Genomic DNA, 21,795 nt, shown 5'->3' on the forward strand with positions numbered 1-21,795 from the left:
AAGGAGTTCATTGTTATTACAGTTATTTCCCCCTTCTTTTTGCAAAGCTCTTCATAATTGCTTATGAGGAATGGCCCTTTTCAACAGTTTTCAAATGTTTGGCATAAAGCCACAGCTACAGTGACAAGAGATGAAGTTGGCTTTTGCAGTGCTTTTGAAAACTGAACATTTGTACCTTCCTTTGAATCTGTGCTGAAGCATCCTACCTGCTGTGATCAGTTTCAGCCTAGGTCTGTCATTTTTCTTTTTGGAAAATCGAAAGAGAAAACAAGATTTGTTCTATTTTATGTGCACTGTGACTATTGTGCAATAGTAATAATAAAAGATGAGCCATCTAAAGAACTGTACTAAGTCCTATGTGAATTTCTTATTTTAAAAATATATGGTACCTGCAGTAAAAAAAAAAATATGTGTTAGGTAAAGCATAAAAATATATTATTGTGGAAGATAGAGTCATTCTGGTCGTTTTTTCCCTAGGGAACTTTCAAGCTGAACCTTGGTTTAAACTACTTTGAGTTTTTTTCATTTTTTTCTGAAATTATAGGAAGAACTGATCTGGTATTGTTCTATATAGTTATTTAATTACAGAGATTTTGTCACAATGACCACATGCTAGTGGCCACAAAAATGTTGACTCGAGAAAATATGGATAGTGTAAATCTTCTAAGACTTGAAATCCTGGTTGAAAGGGGAGGTCAAGTCTGAGACATAAATATTATATATAGAACATCTAATATATCTATATCTTCTGATTTATTTGTCTGAACCGAATTATTATGAAAAGTAACTATCTGGAGGTAAGTTAATCAACAGTTTGGAAGCAAATAAGCTTTTTATAATACTGTAAAAAAAGGGGCACCTGGGTGGCTCAGTCGTTAAGCGTCTGCCTTCGGCTCAGGTCATGGTCCCGGGGTCCTGGGATCGAGCCCCGCATCGGGCTTCCTGCTCGGTGGGAAGCCTGCTTGTCTCTCTCCCACTCCCCCTGCTTGTGTTCCCTCTCTCACTGTGTCTCTTTCTCTGTTAAATAAATAAAATCTTAAAAAAAAAAAATACCGTAAAAAAAAGTGAAAAAAAATCAACAGTTTAGAACTATGCTACTCAGACTTCATAGTGCATAGAAATCACATGGGGATTCTGTTTTATTTTTTTATTTTTTTAAAGATTTTATTTATTTGACAGAGACAACGAGAGAGAGAACACAAGCAGGGGGAGTGGGAGAGGGAGAAGCAGGCTTCCCGCGGAGCAGGGAGCCCGATGCGGGGCTCGATCCCAGGAACCTGGGATCGTGACCTGAGCCGAAGGCAGACGCTTAACGACTGAGCCACCCAGGCGCCCCTCTAACAACTTTTTTAACACTGCCTTTCCAAAATTCAAAATAATGAAGTATTAAGTCTTTGAGATAGTGATGGATGGTTATACAACCTTGCAAATGCACTTAATGCCATTTAATTGAACCCTTAAAAATGGTTAAAATAGTAAATTTTATGTTATGTGTATTTTATGTGTATTTTACCACAATTTTTATTTATATTTTTTAGGATTTTATTTATTTATTTGTCAGAGAGAGCGAGCGAGCACACAAGCATGGGGAGCGGCAGGCAGAGGGAGAAGAAGGCTCTCTCTGACAAATAAATAAAATCTTTAAAAAAAAATAAAAGAACAAGAGTCTTTTTTTTTTTTTAAAGATTTTTTACTTGACACAGAGAGACAGCGAGAGAGGGAACACAAGCAGGGGGAGTGGGAGAGGGAGCAGCAGGCTTCCCGCGGAGCAGGGAGCCCGATGCGGGGCTCGATCCAGGACCCTGGGATCATGACCTGAGCGGAAGGCAGACGCTTAACGACTGAGCCACCCAGGCGCCCCGGGGAGAAATTCTGTTTTAATGCAAATTCCGACTCAGTATGCGGAATAAAATTCTGTAGTTCTAGCAAATTTACAGGTAATGCTGATGCTGCTGGTTCTAGAACCACACTTGGAGAGGCAAGGGTTTTGAAGACCTTGCATGAAATGGGCAGCCGTACAGTAAAATTAATAAAATGACTTCATGGACTTATGAAGTAAGGCAATCAGATTCATAATGAATATGCAAATGTCTTGTTAATAGGGTTAATATTTAAGCCATCTGTCATTTAAGTGGAATGAGCAAATGAAATACAAACTTGAACTTGGTTTTAATACCTTACATCTGTTAGCCCAAGCCTTACTGTAAAGATTATCATAATAACAGATTGGTCCATTTTGTGTATTTTATATCTGAATACAATTTAGCCTACTAATTTGAGAATGATTTTGAAAGGTGATGTTAAATTGTAGGTTGCTTTTAAGTTAAAGTTTTACCCTGTTTTTCAGATTCCAGGATTTCTTAGACATGCCCTAATTGGTTGAACCTGACAATTTCTTATTTTTTCCTTTCAAAGGGAAAAAAATCAACCTTTAATTTTTATAGGAGGACTTAAAATAATTGCCCTACTTAGAAATTAAGAAATAGAATATGAAGTTTGTACTTGAGATGAACTTCTAAATGCAGATTCAACATAAGATATACTTCAGGTCCTCTCAACAGTATCCTTTTTTTCATTGTATTCCTAGTGCCTGCATATTAACTAGCATATGATTGCTTGTTGCTCAGTGAATGTTTGAGTGTGTACTAACTTTTTAAAATTTTCCTTATGATAATGTGATAATTATGGCATGATAGTTACTATTTATTAGGTATTTACTTTATTTCTTACAGAAGTCCTATGAAGCAAATACTGTTGTACTGTTTTATAGATAGGTAAACTAAAACTCAAGAGAGGTTCAGTGGCTTGCCCAGGAACACAGGGATAAGTTAAGAATAAAGAATTTATTCAGAGCCTGGTTTTCCTGCCTCTAAAGGTTGTGCTTTTAACCACCTATGCTGTTTGTCTTCAAAGTGTTAATATTTCATATAGGGAATAGCACTTCAATTATGTAGATGAGGGATTTTGAGATTAATACACAGAGTGTAAATGATAAAAATGACAGGTTTTTTTTTTTTAAGGAAAATTTAAGATTTAGTAAAACCCCAAGAAAATGATTTTTAAAAAAGTAAAATAGTAGTTCTTTACATGTCTGGTAATTTTTGATTGGATGCCTGATGTGAATTTTGCCCTGTTGGATGCAGGATATTTTTGTATTCCTATAAATATTCTTGAATTTTCTGGGATAAGTTATCTGGAAACAGTTTGATCCTTTCAAGTCTTGCTTTTAAGCTTTGTCAGGTGGGACCAGAGCAACATTTGACCTAGGGCTAATTTTTTTCTCACTCCTGAGGTAAAACTCTTCAGGGTATTCTACCCAATGCCCTGTAAATTATGAGGGTTTTCACCCTAGCTGATGAGAACAGGCACTATTCCCTGCCCTATGTGAGGTCTTGGGATTGTTCCCTTAAATCTTTTCAAGTGGTTCTTTGCCCAGCCTCACAGACATATATTCCAAAGAGTTGAGGAATCTCTGCAGGTGTTGGGAGTTTTCTCTCTGGTATTCTGTCCTGTGAACTGTGAACTGGAGCCACACTGTCCTCCCTGGACTCAGAGCTCTAGCCCCTCAACTCAAGGAAACGTCACCCTGTGCTGCCTGGGCTCCTCCTCTTGGTACTTTGGCCTGGAAACTTTCTCCAAGAAGTAATCTAGGGCAGTCGTAAGGCTCACCTTCATTTTTCATTATGTCTCAGGAATCATGGTTTTTATTACCTAATATCCAGTGTCTTGAAAACTTGTTTCCGTTAATTTTTTCTGTTTTTTTAGTTGTTTGAGGCATTTTCCACTTCAGTTCATCAGTTCAACAAAATATTATTAAATTGTCTCCTGGCTACTTAGCATTTAGTTAGGCACTAGAGAGGCTATGGAACTCTCCTTGTGTTTCATCACAGTCTTAAAATATTGGAGCACTCAAGCACAGGATTACAAGAACGGGTAGGGCCTGATCATAGAGCAGTGTTTCCTAAGGTGTAACGGGCTGACTGCTTTCAACAGTCTCTTGGGGTGCTTGTTGAAAATGCAGTATCATGGTTCCTGCGCTAGACCTAATGAATCAATCTCTGGGGGGTGACACTCTAGTTATGTTTAAGTATTGCAGTCCATCCTCATGCCCCAATTCTGAAGGAAAGGTGGGGAAGAAGGAATAATTGACAAAGTAATACTGATACTATATAGCTCTTTACAATTTGTGTTTTCATCAACCTCTTCCAATTTAATTCTCACCACTCTTTAGATCTATCTTACTACCATTTTATAGAAGAAGCTGAGGCCTGCCTAGGTTAAATGGCTTGCCAAAGGTTTATGTAGGAAGTAGAACTAATTCTAAAACTCAGGTCTTCAAGCCAGTCCTCGTTGTGCTGTACACTACCACTTCCTACAGTGGTATTTTCTCTTATGTCACTGCGACTTATTCTTTCATGCAGCTTCTTTTGTTTTTTTTTGAAGAGTTAACAGGTTATATTTTGTATTAGGGTTCATATTGACTCTGAGTAACAGAAAATATAAAATAACAGTGGATTAAATAAGGTGAAAGTTTATTATTCTCCACATAGAAGTGCAGGGCTGGTATGACACTCCACAGTGTCAGGAACTGAGGAACCTTCTGTTTTGTTCCTCTGCGTGGCCATGGTCTAATAGTCCAAGATAGAAGTGATATCCTCGACAGCTTGGTGGAGGAAGGAATCAAGAAGTAACAGAAGGATATATACCTGCTGTCTCTTAAGGAAGATTTCCCATAAGTGCCACATGGTACTACCTCCTTCAGCACAGTGGCCAGAACTTAGAGCTGTGGCCATCCTAACTGCATGGACAGCTGCCATAAGTAGTCTGTAGTCCACAAGATCATGTGTCCAGCTAAAACCCAGCAGTTCTGTTACCATATAGAAAGGAAAATGGGTATTGGAGAATAGCTAGAAGTCTGCCACACTCTTTTCTCTTCTGAATCTGGAGACTGCTAAGAAATGAATTTTTATTCCTGGGGTCCCTGGCTGGAACTCAGGAGCATTTTCTTTCTTGCTATCTTTCTTTCTTTTTTTTTAAAGATTTTATTTATTTGAGAGAGAGTGAGCGAGAGAGAGAGGGAGAGAGAGGGAACACAAGCAGAGGAAGGGGCAGCGGGAGAGGGAGAAGCAGACTCCCCACCGAGCAGGGAGCCTGATGCTGGGCTCCATCCCAGGGCTGTGGGATCATGACCTGAGCTGAAGGCAGACTGAGCCACCCAGGCGCCCCTCAAGGGCATTCTCTAAAAAAATAGCAATAACCAAAATATCCTGTTATTTAGTGCATAATTATAATATGGCCATCGATGTATATATTACTTGTGGGGTTTTTTTTGTTTTGTTTTGTTTTGTCTTTGGTCTGGGTGTTATGCTCTTGTGATTGTGTTTATTATTGTAACCGTTAACACTTAGCATTTCTATGAAACAGCAGAAACAAAATACTGAATTTTACAGTTTGGTAAGAGGTATGTAGCAGAATCACTTTCATTAGCATAAATATATTCTACTAGTTTGTTGAGATAATTTATGAGTCACTTTAGTTACCAAGAGGGAAGCAGCTGATAGCCTACTTAGCAATCTTGCATGTTTTTCATATTTCAAAATGCATAAATCCCTTAGGACCGATATATAGAGCTGTGACACTTTCTGAGGGGTCTTAAAGGCAGGGTAAAAAAAACCCTTAATCAAGTGCATAATTTGTCACATTTGAAGAGTAACACTGTTTTAACCTTTCATCTAAGATATACGTACCTTTGAAATACTTTTCTGTATTTTCATATATTTCTTTAAATTTTTTCTGTTTAACTTTATTTTTTATTTTATTTTATTTTTTTTAGAGAGGGAGACGGGAGGGTGGGATAGAGGGAGGGGGTGGGGAGAGAGTATCTTAAGCAGGCTCCACACCCAGCACAGAGCCCAATACGGGGCTCTATACAGCAACCTATGAGATCATAACCTGAGCTGAAATCAAGAGTTGGTCGCTTAACTGACTGAGCCAGTTCTTTGGAAGGAATATATGTCTGTGAGGCTGGGCAAAGAACCACTTGAAAAGGCACCCCCTTTTCTTTTTTCTTTTTTTAACTTTAGATTAGTGTTATAGTACAGTCTTGCCCAGATATATGCATATAAAATATTAGAAGACTCTGATTTAACCAATGTATAAGCTGTGCCTGAAAACCCCAACTTGTAATATAGGCAAGTTCTATATTTCAGTGTGTCCTACATATTGATGTTGAAATACCACAATAGAGGTCAGTTTGATGTAAATCTTTTTCACTCCATTTTATTGAGATATAATTGACATATTTATTGAGATATATATAATATAACTTTTAGATGTATAACATAATGATTTCAAATATGTATATATTGTGAAATGATTACCACGATAAGTTTAGTTAATATCCATAAGTTTACATAGTCACAAATTTTTTTCCTTGTGATGAGAACTTTTTAAAGATTTTATTTATTTGAGAGAGAGAGCATGAGCAGGGGGAGGGGCAGAGGGAGAGGGACAAGCAGACTCCCCTCTGAACATGGAGCTCTTCACAGGGCTTGACGGAGGGCCAGGGGGAGGTTGGATCCCAGGACCCTGAGATCATGACCTGAGTGGACTGAACCACCCAGGTGCCCTAGTGATGAGAACTTTAAAGATCTGTCCCCAGCAGTTTTCAAATATACAATACAGTATTGTTAGCTATAGCCATCATATTGTATATTAATATCCCCAGAACTTATAAGTGGAAGCTTGTACATTTTGACCATGTTCAAGTATTTTGCCCACCACCCATCTCTATTCTCTACCAATCCGTTCTCTGCTTCTATGAGTTTGGCTTTTTTTAGGTTTCACATGTAGGTAAGATCATCCAGTATTTGTCTTTCGGTGTCTGGCTTATTTCACTTAGTATAATGCCCTCAAGGTTCATCCGTATTATCTCAAATGGCAGGATTTCCTTCTTTTTATGGCTGAATAATACTCTATCATGTGTATATATGTCTGAAATGATCTTTATTCTTTCATTTCCAAGTCTTGGCTATTATAAACAATGCTGCAGTGAACAAGGAGGTGCATATATCTCTTCAAGATAGTGATTTCGAGTCCTTCAGTTATATACCTAGAAGTGGATTTGCTGGATCATGTGGTATTTCTTTGATTTTTTTTTTTTTTTTTTTTTTTTTTTTGAGGAACCTCTATACAGTTTTCCTTTGTGGTTGTACCAATTTATATTCTCACCAACAGCATACAAGTATTCCCCTTTCTCTATATCCGTGCCAGCACGTGTTATCTCTTGTCTTTTTGATAATAGTCATTCTAACACATGTGAGGTGATAACTCGTGATTTTTCATTTATATTTCCCTGATGATTAGTGATACTGAGCACCATAAGATGTACCTTTTGAACAGCTTTGGGAAAATGTCTTTTCAGGTCCTTTGCCCATTAAAAAATTGGATTATTTGCTTTTTTGCTATTGAGTTATATGAGTTGCTTATATATTTTGGATGTTAACCCCTTGTTAGATATGTGGTTTGCAAATATTTTCTCCCATTCCATGGTTGTCTTTTCATTTAATTAATCATTTCTTTTTCTGTGCAGAAACTTGTTAGTTTGATGTAGCCCACTTATTTATTTTTGCTTTTGTTGCTTGTGCTTTAAGTGTCATATCCAAAAAATCATTACCTAGACTAGTGTCAAAGAGCTTTTTCCTTGTGTTTTCTTCTAGAAGTTTTATGGTTTCAGGTCCTACATTTTTCTTCAATCTCCTTTGAGTTAATTTTTATGAGTGATGTAAAATGGGGGACTAGTTTCATTTTTTTGCATGTGAATATCCAGTTTCCCCAGCACTGTTTATTGAAGAGACTGTCTTTTTTCCATTGAGTATTCTTGGCTCCCTTGTCAAATATTAGTTGACTGTATATGCATGGGTTTATTTCTGGGTTCTCTATTCTGTTCCATTGGTCTGTGTGTCTGTTTTTATGCCAATACCATACATACTTTTTTTTTTATGACCTAAATCTTAAGCCACATTTAGGTTAAGAACTAGAAAGAAGAGAAGATATGAATATGATAAATGTTTTCTCTGACACCTTAAAATTAATATCTTTTTCTGTGATGACTTGGTTATTAGAGATAACATTTTTCTTTGAGCTTTCCATATTGTGCTAATGTGAACATTCCAGTAAAATGCTAAATCATTAAAAATATTTCCCAAGAACCAGAAATAAGTATTTTTTTTTTCTCAAATGCCTAGATTATATTAGGCATTATGATATTTGGAATTTGTGGAGTTAGGACACTGCATGTAGTATTCTTGTCCTTCACAGTAAGCTAAGTACCTTTACTTAATCATGCTTATACCTAGTTAATGAAGAAAATGGAAGCCTCTTGTAAAACTTTTTGTTACAAAGAAATTAAAACATAATCAAAGATACATAAAATAATATAGTAAACCCACATGTATGTGTCACCAGCTTCAATAGTCATCAGCTCATGACCAGTCTGGTTTCATCTATATCCTATCCATGTCCATTGTGTTATTTTGAAGGAAATCTCAAGTAGCATACCATTTATCAATTATTTCAGTTATCTCTAAAAGGTAAGGACTTAAAAAAAATCATAATACCATTTTTGCCCTAAAAAGTTCCTTAATATTATCAAATATTCTAATAGTTTCTTAAATGTCATAACTCTGTCAGCAGGACCATCCATTGTGATTGGTGTATCTTTTAATCTTTACGTTTTCTTTGTTATGTTTCCCTGACCCACCTCTCTCCCTTCCTTGCAATTTGTTGAAAAACAAAAACAAAAAACAGGTTCTACAGAGTTTCTGACTGTGGGTTTTGCTGACTGCATCTCTGTGGTGCAGTTAATATGATCCTTTGGTCTCTGTATTTCTTGTGAATTGATAGTTGAAGCTAGAAGTGTGATCAAGTTCAGGTTGGGTTTTTTTGTTTTTGTTTTTTCGGCAAGAGTACTTAAAGGGGGTTTGGTTTTCTTTCTGTTGGAAGTATGTGGTACCTGTTTATTTCTCTTTGTGATGTTGCAGTTATAGAGCCTAGAGCCTAGAGCCGTTAATTAGGAGTTGCAAAAGGTGATATCCTAATTTTATCATTTTTTCTTCATTTATTATTTGGAATAGAAAAATACTTCATATTCTTTATAGAAGTAAAGAAAAAGTTCTTCATATAGGCTAGAGTTTACATGGTGATTGGTTTGTGTAGGAGAGGTAGGATATATGCTTAATTCTTTGCCTTCATTTACCACTTAAAATTTTTTTTTTAGAATCCCCTAGTGCTAGAGCGTGACTTTTTTATTTTTAAGACTGGAAACTTTTAAGGTCTTCGTCTATCCTTTCAATTCAGAATTTTTTTGGGATGTGTCTAGTATGTTGATTTCCTTCCACCCCCCGACCATCAATGCCTGGAACTTGAACCCCTTGTATCTTCTGTTTCATGCCTTTCTGCAATCATGGGATAGTTCCTGTTTGTTGAATTATTGCCTTTCCTCAGTCTCTTTCTCCCTCTCCACTTTAGCTGTTATCATTAACATTTGTTCTGAATCTGAATCTTTGCTCCACATTTATCTTATCTTACACACATGAGTTCTTCCTCTTTGTAGTTTTGCTCTGTGTTTCTAAATATTTCTACTTGCTTTTTCAGACCATTAATTTGGTTTCAACAATGTCCATCTAGTTCTTCAATTAAGCTATTGAGTTTTTTCTTAGTTTTTGTATTTATAAGGCATATATTTAGCTCTAAGACTCTGCTTAAGTGTTCTTAATTATATATATTATAATTATGTATGTGTGTATATATTTGTTTGTTTGTTTGTTTGTTCAGGCTGTTGTGCATCTCCTTGGACAGTTTTGTTCCACTAGGAGCCACCTATTCTGGGTTTTCTGTTTGTTCTTCATTACTTTAGCCTACTGGGCATATTGTTATTTTCCTCTGTCTAACTTACGCTTCTTTTTACCCTGTGGCTCAAATCCAACAGTGAATATATATCTTAAGTGGTAAATGTTGGGAGGTACATGAGTCTCAGCCTTCTGGGCCTTCTGTAAAGTAGTAGGAAGGACTCAGGTAAGTAAGTTGTCCATCTCCATTGTGACTTCTTAGAGGCTGGGAGACCAGTAGGAATTTCAGAATACACAGGCTGGTATTGCTCTTTTTCTTGGGGGTCTACCAGTTTCTAGTGAGGTTCTTTCCCAAGAACTGGGACATTCCTATCTTTGTCCTAGGGTTCTTTGCTCAGAGGAGGGCCTCCTTTCTCTTGGGGGTGGAGAAATTATGCCACCTCTTTTTATCTGGATCCTAAGACCTCAGCCCATCCTTCTGGCCCATTTGGATGCTGATGTTTAGCAACTGCTCAAGGAGAGGTAATTGGTATTTGGTTTGGATTTGGGAAGGGAAGACTGCAAGGATGCAAACTACCATTTTTCCTAACCTCCTTGGAAGTCTCTAATTAGACATTTTCAGAGTGTATGAGCATACTATAAAAATCTTTTAGATGAAGGATTGCAACAAATACCTGAAAAATAGTAAGTATTGAATTCCCAGATATCTGGTTAACCCTCTAATGCCTTCAAGTCTTTGCTCAAGCCTCACCTTCTCAATATGCCTACCCAGACCACCCCATTTATATTATAATTTTCATGCCCTGTCTTCACACTCCTGTTCCCCTTACCCTGCTTTATTGTTTCCCTACCTTCCGTACTTTCCTACATACTAGATTATTTATTTATTTATTATGTTTACTTATTACTTACTTATTATTATGTTAAATGATGTGCCTAGAGCATTTGACACCCAGAATAGATAACTTTTTAACACTCTACTCCCCTAAATGATGACATTATTTTCATAAAATTTCCACAAATGAAACTATTCATTTATTATGTAGATAGTAAACTCCTTTATTTAGCTTCACTATTATAATCATAGCAGTAAAATAAATAATAAAAGGGAAATACACACTATAGTATAAGGCAGGAGAAAAGCACAACTCTTTAGCCAATTGTTTTTACATCTAGTTAACTTCTGAACTTTGATTCTTTGCTTAGAGGCTGATATTTTATGTAATTAATTACCCACAAACTAACAAGTGATTAAAAAACCTGAATTGCCAACGGTACAATTTAGGCAACTAATGATAAAATTACTGTTTTATTCTCTTTTTTGTTCTTTAGTTTGAAACAATAATTTTAAAATAATGTTAAAGGTACTGTTCAAGTTCAGTAAAATATTTTGAGTGTGAACTAAAATTTGCACTTAAAAACATTCCATCTTGTTGCTTGTGCTCTTGTTTCATTGTTTAAAATTTTAAACACAAATAGGGGCACCTGGGTGGCTCAGTCGTTAAGCGTCTGCCTTCGGCTCAGGTCGTGATCCCAGGGTCCTGGGATCGAGCCCCGCATCGAGTCCCGCATCGGGCTCCCCGCTCCGTGGGAAGCCTGCTTCTCCCTCTCCCACTCCCCCTGCTTGTGTTCCCTCTCTCGCTGTGTCTCTCTCTGTCAAATAAATAAAAAAATAATAAAATAAAATTTTAAACACAAATATAAATACCAACAAGTCCCATAAAATGACAGCATTGGAGTAACTCAAATCTGTTTGTCTTCACAATCCCTATGCTATCATGGTTTATTTTGAATCTAGTTTAAATGCAGAAGAATGTAGTACCGCAGGCTTGGAGTGAACTGCATCCTAAGAAAGGGTTGGAGACAAGAACTTTACATTAAGCAAACTTGAAGTATGTCAAATCTTTGTGGGCTATTCTTGAAACAAATGTATGTGGTTAAGTATACATATATGTGGGCCAATGTTATAATTGGGAATTTCCCAAATCAATGTTTAAAAAAAGTTTATTAAAGAATAAATAATAAAAATCTGATAATTTGAAGCTTACAATGTTTTATTCAAACTTACCAGTAACTGTAGCAGTTGTTTAGAATTAAGATCAACAAAAGACTTTTTCAGGGAGAGGTAGTTTATCAGTGACATTGGTTAGAATTGTGGGCACATGGTGGTAGTAAAAATCAGATTGCTTGTTAGTCTGTTTAACTATTGAATATAAATTCTCGACAAAGCATTCCCTTATTGCCTGAACCAGGATTGACTGCTCTCAACATCCCACCCTTAGAGTGCCACTAGTTATATTTGTTTACTGTACTCTATACTCTTGCCCTACATCCTATCCCCCATTAGCTCCATGAGGGCAGCTAATATTTTGTTCAATTATGTATCCCATCTAAAAAAAATGCTTGGCATCTAGTAGGTGCTCAATAAATATTTGTTGAATGAACAAATGAATGAATGCAGCTCAAGGTCAGGGATATTCCTTTCTATGTTTTTTTCCTTTCCCAAATATTTATAAGAAAAATCACTATATAAGTGGGTACTTGGTTAATGTTAACTGACTGAAATGCTTGATATGTGGTGTCTTTAATCTGTACAAGAGAATTTAGAATTTTGATTATTGTTGCTATAACCAATTGCCACAAACTTAGTGGCTTAAGACAACTCAAACTTACTAGCTTATAGTTCTGGCAGTCAGAAGCCTGAAAGAGGTCTTAATAGGGCTAAAATCAAGGTGTCAGCAGAGCTGCATTCCTTCCGGAGTCTCTGGGGGAGAATGTTTGTTGCCTGTTCAGCCTCTAGAGGCTACCTGAATTCCTTGCCTTGTACTACTGCCTTCTGTCTTCAAAGCAGTCACATTTCCTTCTCTGGTTCTTCTGCCTCCCTCTTTTCCTTGTAAGAACCCTTGTGATTATATTGGGCTCACCTGGATAATCCAGGATACTCTCCCATCTCAAGATCCTTAACCTGAATTACCTCTGCAAAGTCCCCTTTGCCACGTAAGATACATCCACAGGTTCCAGGGTTTAGGACATGGAAATCTGTGAGGGACCATTATTCTGCCTACCTCAGCATCTTACCAATACTAAATGTTCCTATCCATGAACAAAATATCTCTCTCCATATATTTATGTGACCTTAAATTTCTGTCAATTTTCAGTGTGCAGATCTTTCACTTTTTTGTCATATTTATCCCTAAGTCTTTCATATTTTTGATGCTGTTATAAATTTTGATATTTTTAAAATTTCAAATTCTAATCATTCTTTACTAGTTTGTATAAATTTAGTTTTCATTTATTGCTCTTGTATCCTGCAACCTTTCTAAAATTCATTTATTCTAGGAAAATCAGTTGGATTTTCTACATAAATGATCATGTTGTCTGAATTAAGATGGTTTTACTTCTTTCTTTCTTTTATTTCTTTTTCTTGCCTGATTACAATGGTTAGAACCTCCAGGATAATGTTGATAGGCGTGGTGAGAGCTAACATTGTTGTCTTGTTCTTTATCTTAGAGAGAAAGCTTTCAGTCTTTCCTGCTAACCATAGGTTTTTTATAGATGCCCTTCATCAGCTCGAGGAAGTTCCTTCTATTCCTGGTTTGCTGAGTTTATAAATCAGCAGTGGGTGTTGGTTTTTGTCAAATGCTTTTTCTATATTTTCTCATTATTGAGGTGATTATATGGTTTTCTTTTTTAGAATATTAACATGGTGGATTATATTCAGTTCAGAATACTTCCTAATTTATCTTTTAATTTCTTATTTACCCATGGGTTATTTAGAAGTGTATTACTTCATTTCAGAATACTTGGGGATTTTTTTTCAGAGATCTGTCTGTTACTGATTTTTAATTTAATTTTAATTTTAAGAGAACATACTTAAACATTTACTAAGACTTGTTTTATGTCTCAGAATTTTGTCTATCTTGGTAAATGCTCTGTATATACTTGAGAAGAATGTGTATTTTGCTGGTATTGGGTGAAGTGTTCTATAAATGTCAATGAGGTTATGTTGGTTGATACTGTTGTTCAAATCTATACATTTACTGATTTTCCATGTACTTGCTCCATCAATTATTGAGAGAGGGGTATTGACATCTCTGACTATAATTGTGGATTTGTCTATTTCCTCCTACAGTTCTATCAATTATTGCTTCATGTATTTTTAAGTTCTATCTTTGGGGACAGAAATGTTTAGGATAATTATGTCTCTTGATTAACCTACCCTTTTATCACTATGAAATGACCTTCTTTATACCTTTTGATACTCTTGCCTAATGTTCATATAGATACTACAACATTTTTTTGACTAGTATTCGCATGGTATATATTTTTCCCAGTCTTTTGTTTTTAACCTGTTCATATTTTTATATTTAAAATGCATTTCTTATAGGCAGCATATAGTCAGTTGCACCTTATCTTTTTGTCCTATTGTCAGATTGCCTTTTATTGGGGGTATTTAAGCCATTTACACTTAATGCAATCATTGATAGCGTTGGGCATAAAGTCTATAATTTTACTATTTGTTTTGTATTTGTCCCATCTGTTCTTTGTTCCCTATTTATTCTTATTCTGCCTTTCAGAGTAAGTGAGTATTGTTTATAATTCCATTTATCAATTACCTTTTAAAGAAGATAGATAAACAGATAACAAGTAAATATAAAGTAACAAAAGTGGGAAGAACTATGGAGGAAAGCAAACCTGGAAAAAGGAATAGGAGCAATCTGGTTTGGGTAATCAGAGGGACTGGTGGCAGGTTTTAGTAGGATGGTCAGGAAGGTGTTACCTGAAAAGATGACATTTAAGCAAAGAGCTGAAGAAAATGAAGGAGTGAGTCATGTGAATCTAAGAGAAGAGAGTTTCAGATAAAACAGGATTAATAAAAGCCCTGAGGTTTGTCATGAATTTGCCTCGTGGGTTCAAGGAGCAGCAAGGAGGCCATGTGGATGGAGCAGAGTACACAAGGGGGTAATGAGAGCAGAGGGGCAACGGAGGCTGAGTTGTGGAGTGCTTTGCATGAGTTTCTGAATGAGATGCTGGGCTTTGAGCTGCAGGGCTTTGAGCTGGAAATGACATGATCTAACTTAGGTTTAAAAGATCACTCTAGGAGTGCCTGGGTGGCTCAGTCGTTAGGCGTCTGCCTTCAGCTTGGGTCATGATCCCAGAGTCCTGGGATCGAGCCCCACATCGGGCTCCCTGCTTGGCGGGGAGCCTGCTTCTCCCCTCCCTCGCTCCCCCTGCTTGTGTTCCTGCTCTCGCTATCTCTCTCTCTGTCAAATAAATAAATAAAATCTTAAAAAAAAAAAAAAGATCACTCTAGCTACTATATTGAGAATAAACTGTGTGGGGAGGGGAGCAAGAACACAAAGGGAAAGCCAGTGAGGAGGTTATCATGATAATCCAAGCAGAGATGATAACTTAGATCATACCTGTGAGAAATGGTTAGATTCTGAGTATTTTGAAGATAGACATGAAGGATGTGCTAATGGATTGGATATGGGTATGAGGAAAGGAGAGGGTTCAATGATTCCACAGCTGGCCTAAGGAAATGGAAAGACAGAATTATATTCTCTGATGTGGAAACTGTGGGAGTCAAATGCCTACAACAGCCTGGCATATGGTGGGTGCTTTGTATTGGGAAAGGCAGGCTTGTTCATGCAGTCTTTCAGCCCCTTTTGGCCACAACCGTAAGAATGGGCCTGAAGCCCAGAACACTTCCTTTACCTAGAGATAGAGTCCTCAGAGCCTGTGCTCCTTTGTTCTGCTTATGTATCATACGGCACCTGGCCAGCCCCACTGCTGTGTCTGTCCCATTGGGGGAGGGAATGGGGTCCTTCTGCTGCAGCACAAGAGTGGGGAGCACAGGCCAACCGCTCTGTGTGGCTGCCAAGAGGGACCTGCTCTCTCCCATGCAGGGGCAACTGACCACTACTGATGCCAATCTTACTCTCTTTCTTCCCTATGTGAGTAAAGTGCTGTTCATTCAGTGCTTGACTGTGTTGTGTTTTCCACAGTGACTCCAGTACCAAGATGCAGTGGGCAGAAATGTTTGGATTTCTACTCCTAGTGATAGGCAACAGATGTCACTTGCTCGAGACTTTGTAAATAGTGAAGGAATAAATGAATGAATGGGAACGTTTGGACTTCAAGTTAGGGGCTGTTAATTTTGAAATGACTATTGGGCCTTTAAGTGGAAATCATGAGTGGGCAATTAGATGTAGCAGTTTGGAGACTTTGGAGAGCAGAGGAGAAGTCTGCTGGGATTCTCATGGAAGTCATTAGTTACCACTTGAAAAAAATTATATATAAAATAATTTGGAAAGAATTGGTGTCTCCATAATGAGTGTTTCTAGCCAACAAAAGACATATATAAAAATGTTCATAACAACATTATTTGTGGTCGACCTAAACTGGACAATATTATTCATCAACAAAAGAATGAAACAGTAAATTGTGGTGTTGTCGTCGAACGGTATTCTATAGTACTGAAAACCAATGAACTTAGGTATGTGCAACAACACTGATGAAGCCAGACAGAAAGTAATTCTTTCTATATGATTCCATTCACACAAATAAAGCTGAACTATGGTGTTAGAAGTCAGGCTACCTTAGGGGGAGGAGAGAGCAAGGAGTGACTGGGAGATAGCACTAGGGTACCTTCTGGAAGGCTGGCAGGGTTTTCTCTTACTTCACCTGGGTCGTGATTTTTATGCGTTTGTTTTATCATCGTTCATTGAATTGTACATTTAAGTGTTGGATACTTTTTGGGATATTTTTGGGATATATAGTACATTCCTAAAAAAATAAACTGTCATGGTAACATATTGCCTCTCAAAGAATTTGTTGACCAGGCTCTAGTTTTGAAAGCTGTGTTTGACTCCTAGCTATCCTTGTGATTTTAAGTGGTCATGAAGCATTCAAGATAATCCCTTTAAACTGTGGCAGGAAGAATAGCATACAAATAACTGAGTTCCTAATGCTGGAAAAGAGGTGGAGTAATAACCACTGAAGTGCAGAGTTTAGCATACCTTTCTTGACACCTAAAATACCATTTGTTTTTTGTTTTTTTTTTAAGGTTAGAATTTAAAGTGAATTAGAGAAAACTCAGTAGGAAATCTTAAGTTTAAATATAGCATTAAAGCTGTAAACCCCACATATGAAACTATGAAAACATCATTTATCAAATGAATGTAGTGACCTTATAAAGATATACTTGAGGGACGCCTGGGTGGCTCAGTTGGTTGAGCAACTGCCTTCAGCTCAGGTCATGATCCTGGAGTCCTGGGATCGAGCCCCACATTGGGCTCCCCACTCAGCGGGGAGTCTGCTTCTCCCTCTGACCCTCCCCTCTCTCATGCTCTCTCTCTCCCTCTCTCATTCTGTCCCTCAAATAAAAAAAAAAAAGATATACTTGAGTTAGGTATGTATTCATTGTTTTGAGCTTTGAGCATGGAGGTGAATCCATAATTTCATTTTATTGTTTATACAAGGATGTTTGCATTTCAGTATATTAAAGCCACCTATATATACAGGGTGGTCACTTAAGACCCAGATCCTACTCTTCTATATCTATCAATCATGTGCTCTTTGATATTTTGATTTCATTGCCTCAACTCCCCTTTGAAACTATAGGCCAAATCTAACAAGATAAAATATAATGAGAATAAATGCAAGGTCTTACATTTAGGTCCAGATAAAGAATGTGAAAGTATGATTTACCAACATAAGTGATGAAGTTTCAGGAGGTTTTACTGATATCAGATCATTCTTCAAATGAGACTAGCCCCTCAGAGGTTAATGTGATTGTAGGCTGTACTACAAGTAATGGGAGATAGACCACATCCAGCACATTATGGTCAGTTTGGGGCACCATATTTTAAGAGTGACATTGACAAATTAAAGCTCATCCAAAGGAAAGCATCAGGCTTTGAGATGTTGTAAAAATGGATTTATATGACTAAAGAAACTAGGACTCTGAAGTCTCACAGCAACCATGTAAGGCATTATCCCCATTTTACAGAAAGGAAACTGAGGCTCAAAGATAATTAATGACTTATTAAAATGTTACTGAAAAGTGGTTAGCTCAGGGCCCACATCTCTTTATTTTTAAACTAGTATTCTTTTCATTTCAGAATATTTGTTTTAGTAATATACTAAGTGAATGATTACAGATTAAATGGAAGGAAAGGGAACGTTCTGAGCAGGAAGATCAGTGTGAGAAGATATTATACATTTACTAGTATTACAGAAATGTATTGTCTTATCCACATTTCTCTTTCTTCTTTTTCAAGGTTTTTGACTCTAGTGAAGAATCTGGGTATCTTGTTCTCACCATCGTTATATCAGGTCATTTCTTCATTTCCCAAGGACAGACACTGCTGGTAGGTTTTTATGCCTATAGTTTAATATGCAAATGTATTTCTTTATCTTTGTAGCTTTACGTTAATTTTTGTACCCTCAAGCTTCTTCAGGGTCGCAGAAATTCATCAGGTTCAACAAATTAAGCATTGATCAAATGTTTTGTAGCAGTGGGAAATACAAAAATATACTGAATATTGCCTGGCTGAAATGGGTTTATGGTTCTGTTTTGGGAGTCAAAGTGGATCAAAGGATTGAGATTAACCAGTATTATAAAGGATTCTTAACTGGGGGAAATTGGGTTGAGACAGGCTAAATTTATAGAGAAATGTGTGGAGGGTTTTTCAGAGAGGGTAGAGAACATAAGCAGAGGGACAGATTTGAGGAAGTACCTAGAAGAAAACTTGAAGCATGCTATTAACTTACATAGCCCTCTATAAAACTAATTTTATAAAGGTGCATTTGTTCTTTATTATGAACATGTACACACACATATTGTAGGAAATTTTTGAAATGAAGAAGTAAATAAAGGAGAAAATAACAGTCATTTTGCTTGAAAGTTTAGGTTTGAATTGGTATTTAGAAACAAAATGAAAAAACAAGACAACTTCCAGTCAAAGAATTACAAAAGAAAGAAATGGGAGGGAAGAGTATTACATCATTTACCTGTGAATAATATCTATATAGACATAATAAATTCAACATAGTCATAATTTATTCACTTAACATATTTATTGAGCAATTACTATGTGCTAGGCATTGTTCTAGATGCTAGGGATGTAGCAGTAAACAGCAAAGACATAAATCCTTATCATTGCGGAATGTCATCATTCTGGTGGGGAAAAACATCATGAACAAATACACCAAATATATTTAAAAGATATGAATTTTTGGTGAATCCCTTACACATTCTATTAGGATGGCAGCATCCCATAGTTGTACATTGCGATGATTCATTTCTCCACTTATATGGATTATAGCCTTATCCTTGAATGTGGAGTGACTTGCAAGGTCCTCTTTGTGTTCCTTGTGATTTTTAAAACTACAGCAATGGTTGTATCATTTTTGCTTTATTTGCCACTGTTAGGGCTTGTATTAGTTGCAGAAGATAAGATGTCTTCTTCAGCGTCAAATGAAGAATATTCCAGATGGTGGCCTGGGGGGATGCCTAGGCCACAGCTAGTTCTCCTCTGTTAATATTGTGAGTCTTTGCTGAATGATGACATTAAGGCAATTTGGCTTCCTTAGACATAGGGGGCCACCCTGTGTTTTGTCTGCTCCATCTGTTTGTACTAATGGTAAATGTTGTTACAAACTGATAAGAGGTTTCTTTGTATCATATGTGAAATGATTTTTGCAATGCAGTTACAAAACTAAATTTATCAAATTCCAAAGACCCACTACTGAGAAATACAATGGTAACCCTGCAGTTTGTTGCGTGTTGCATGTACATATATACCTTATATATTGGATAATACATTTGTAAAAAAATTCTAAGTAGGGTCCACACCCAATATGAGGCTTAAACTCATGACCCAGAAATCAAGAGTCCTGTGCTGTACTGACTGAGCCAGCAAGGCGCCCCTATTGGATGATACTTTTTAAAAATCTTTATTAAATGCTTTTTAAAACTCGGTTTTATTGAGGTATAATTTACATAAAATCATTAATATTCAGTGTTCAATTTGATGTGTTCTTGTTTTTGAGAGAGAGAGTGCACACATGCACTCAAGCAGGGAGGGGGAGGGGCACAGGGAGAGAGAGAATCTTAAGCAGGCTCCACGACCAACATGGAGTCTGATGCAGGGCTCAGTCTCACAATCCTGAGGTCATGACCTGAGCCAGAATCAAGAGTTGGACACTTAACCAGCTGAGCTACCCAGGTGCCCCTGATGTGTTTTGATAAATGAATATAGTCATGTAACCATCTCTACGATGATGATGTAGAACATTCCAATTAACCCCAGAAGTTTCCTTGAACCCCTTTGTAGTCAGTCCCTCCTGCCTACCCTCGGATCTGCTTTCTCTTGCCATTGTTTTCCTTTTCTAAAATTTCATACGAATGAAATCCTATAATATGTAGTCTTTTGTGTTTGGCTTTTCCACTTAGCATAATGCTTTTGAATTCATATTACTCATTCCTTTTCATTACTGAATAGTATTTACTTGTCTATGTAACCACATTAGCTTATCCATTCACCTTTTGATAGACATTTGGGTTATTTCCATTTTTTTGGTTACTGTGAATGATGCTGGTATAATAACCATTTGTATACAGGCCTTCGTATGAACGTATGTTTTCATTTTTCTTTGATAAATTCCCAAGAGAGGAACTGTCACTGGGTCATATGGTACATCTGTGTTTTTAAGAAACTACACAGCTGGTTTTCAAAGTGGCATTCCCATAAACAGTGTATGGAGGGTCCTGTTGTTTCATGTCCTTACCAACACTTGGTTTTGTCAGTCTTCTTAAGTTTAACTATTCTAATGGGTGTCTAGGGGCATCTCATGGTAGTTTTAATTTGCATTCCCATAGTGACTAGTGACATTGAACAACTTTTTGTGTGTTGACAGATACCTTGGAGATACTGCAGGTTAATTACTAAACCATATAATAAAATGAGTATCACAACGTGGTGAATCGAATGCATGTTTTGGTTCCCAGTGTATATATGTTAGGTTTACACTACACTGTAGTCTATCAAGTGTGCCATAGCGTTATGTTTAAAAAAAACAGAAGACAACATTCATTAATTAACATACCTTAATTAAGAAATACCCTATGGCTGGGGTGCCGGGGTGGCTCAGTCGGTTAAGCATCTGCCTTCGGCTCAGGTCATGATCCCAGGGTCCTGGGATCGAGCCCCACGTCAGGCTCCCTGCTCGGCAAGAAGCCTGCTTCTCCCTCTCGTACTCCCTCTGCTTGTGTTCCCTCTCTTGCTGTCTCTCTCTCTCTCTGTCAAATAAATAAATAAAATCTTAAAAAAAAAAAAAAAGAAATATTCTATGGCTAAAAAATGCTAACCACCATCTGAGTTTTCAGTGAGTCATATTCTTTTTGCGGGTGGTGGGTCTTGCCTCAGTGATGCTGGCTGCTGACAGATCTGGGTGGTAATTGCTGAAGCTTGGGGTGGCTGTGGCAATTTCTTAAAATAAGACAGCAGTGAACTTCCGTTGCACTGATGGACTCTTCCTTTTACCAACAACTTCTCTGCAGCATGTGATGCCATTTGATAGCATTTTCTCCACAGTAGGACTCCTTTCAGAATTGGAGCCGATCTTCTCAAACCCTGCTGCTGCTCTATCAACTAAGCTTATGTCATATTCTAAATCCCTTGTTATCATTTCAACAGTCTGCACAGCATCTTCCCCAGGAGCAGTTTCCATCTCAAGAAACCACCTTCTTTGCTCACCCATAAGAAGCAAATCCTTATCTGTCAAAGTTTTATCGTGAGATTGCTGCAATTCAGTCCCATCTTCAGGCTCCACTTCTAGTTCTCTTGCTATTTCTACCACATCTTGCAGTTACTTCCTTCAATCAAGTCTGGAACCCCTCAAAGTCCTCCATGAGGGTTGGACCACTTCTTCCAAACTC

General features: G+C 37.2%; 1 protein-coding gene across 1 annotated transcript in view; it reads left to right on the forward strand.

Moving 5' to 3' along the window:
* Positions 1-21,795, forward strand: part of REC114 (REC114 meiotic recombination protein) — a 109,359-nt gene that overhangs the window by 3,367 nt on the left and 84,197 nt on the right. Inside the window, exon 2 of the mRNA XM_034994470.1 lies at positions 18,134-18,223. Within this exon, the coding sequence (XP_034850361.1) occupies positions 18,134-18,223 (90 nt within the window). The remainder of the gene's footprint in view (positions 1-18,133; positions 18,224-21,795) is intronic.

This window comes from Mirounga leonina, unplaced genomic scaffold (assembly GCF_011800145.1).
Source record: "Mirounga leonina isolate KUSES-001 unplaced genomic scaffold, KU_Mleo_1.0 Mir_91, whole genome shotgun sequence".
Classification (NCBI taxonomy): domain Eukaryota; kingdom Metazoa; phylum Chordata; class Mammalia; order Carnivora; family Phocidae; genus Mirounga; species Mirounga leonina.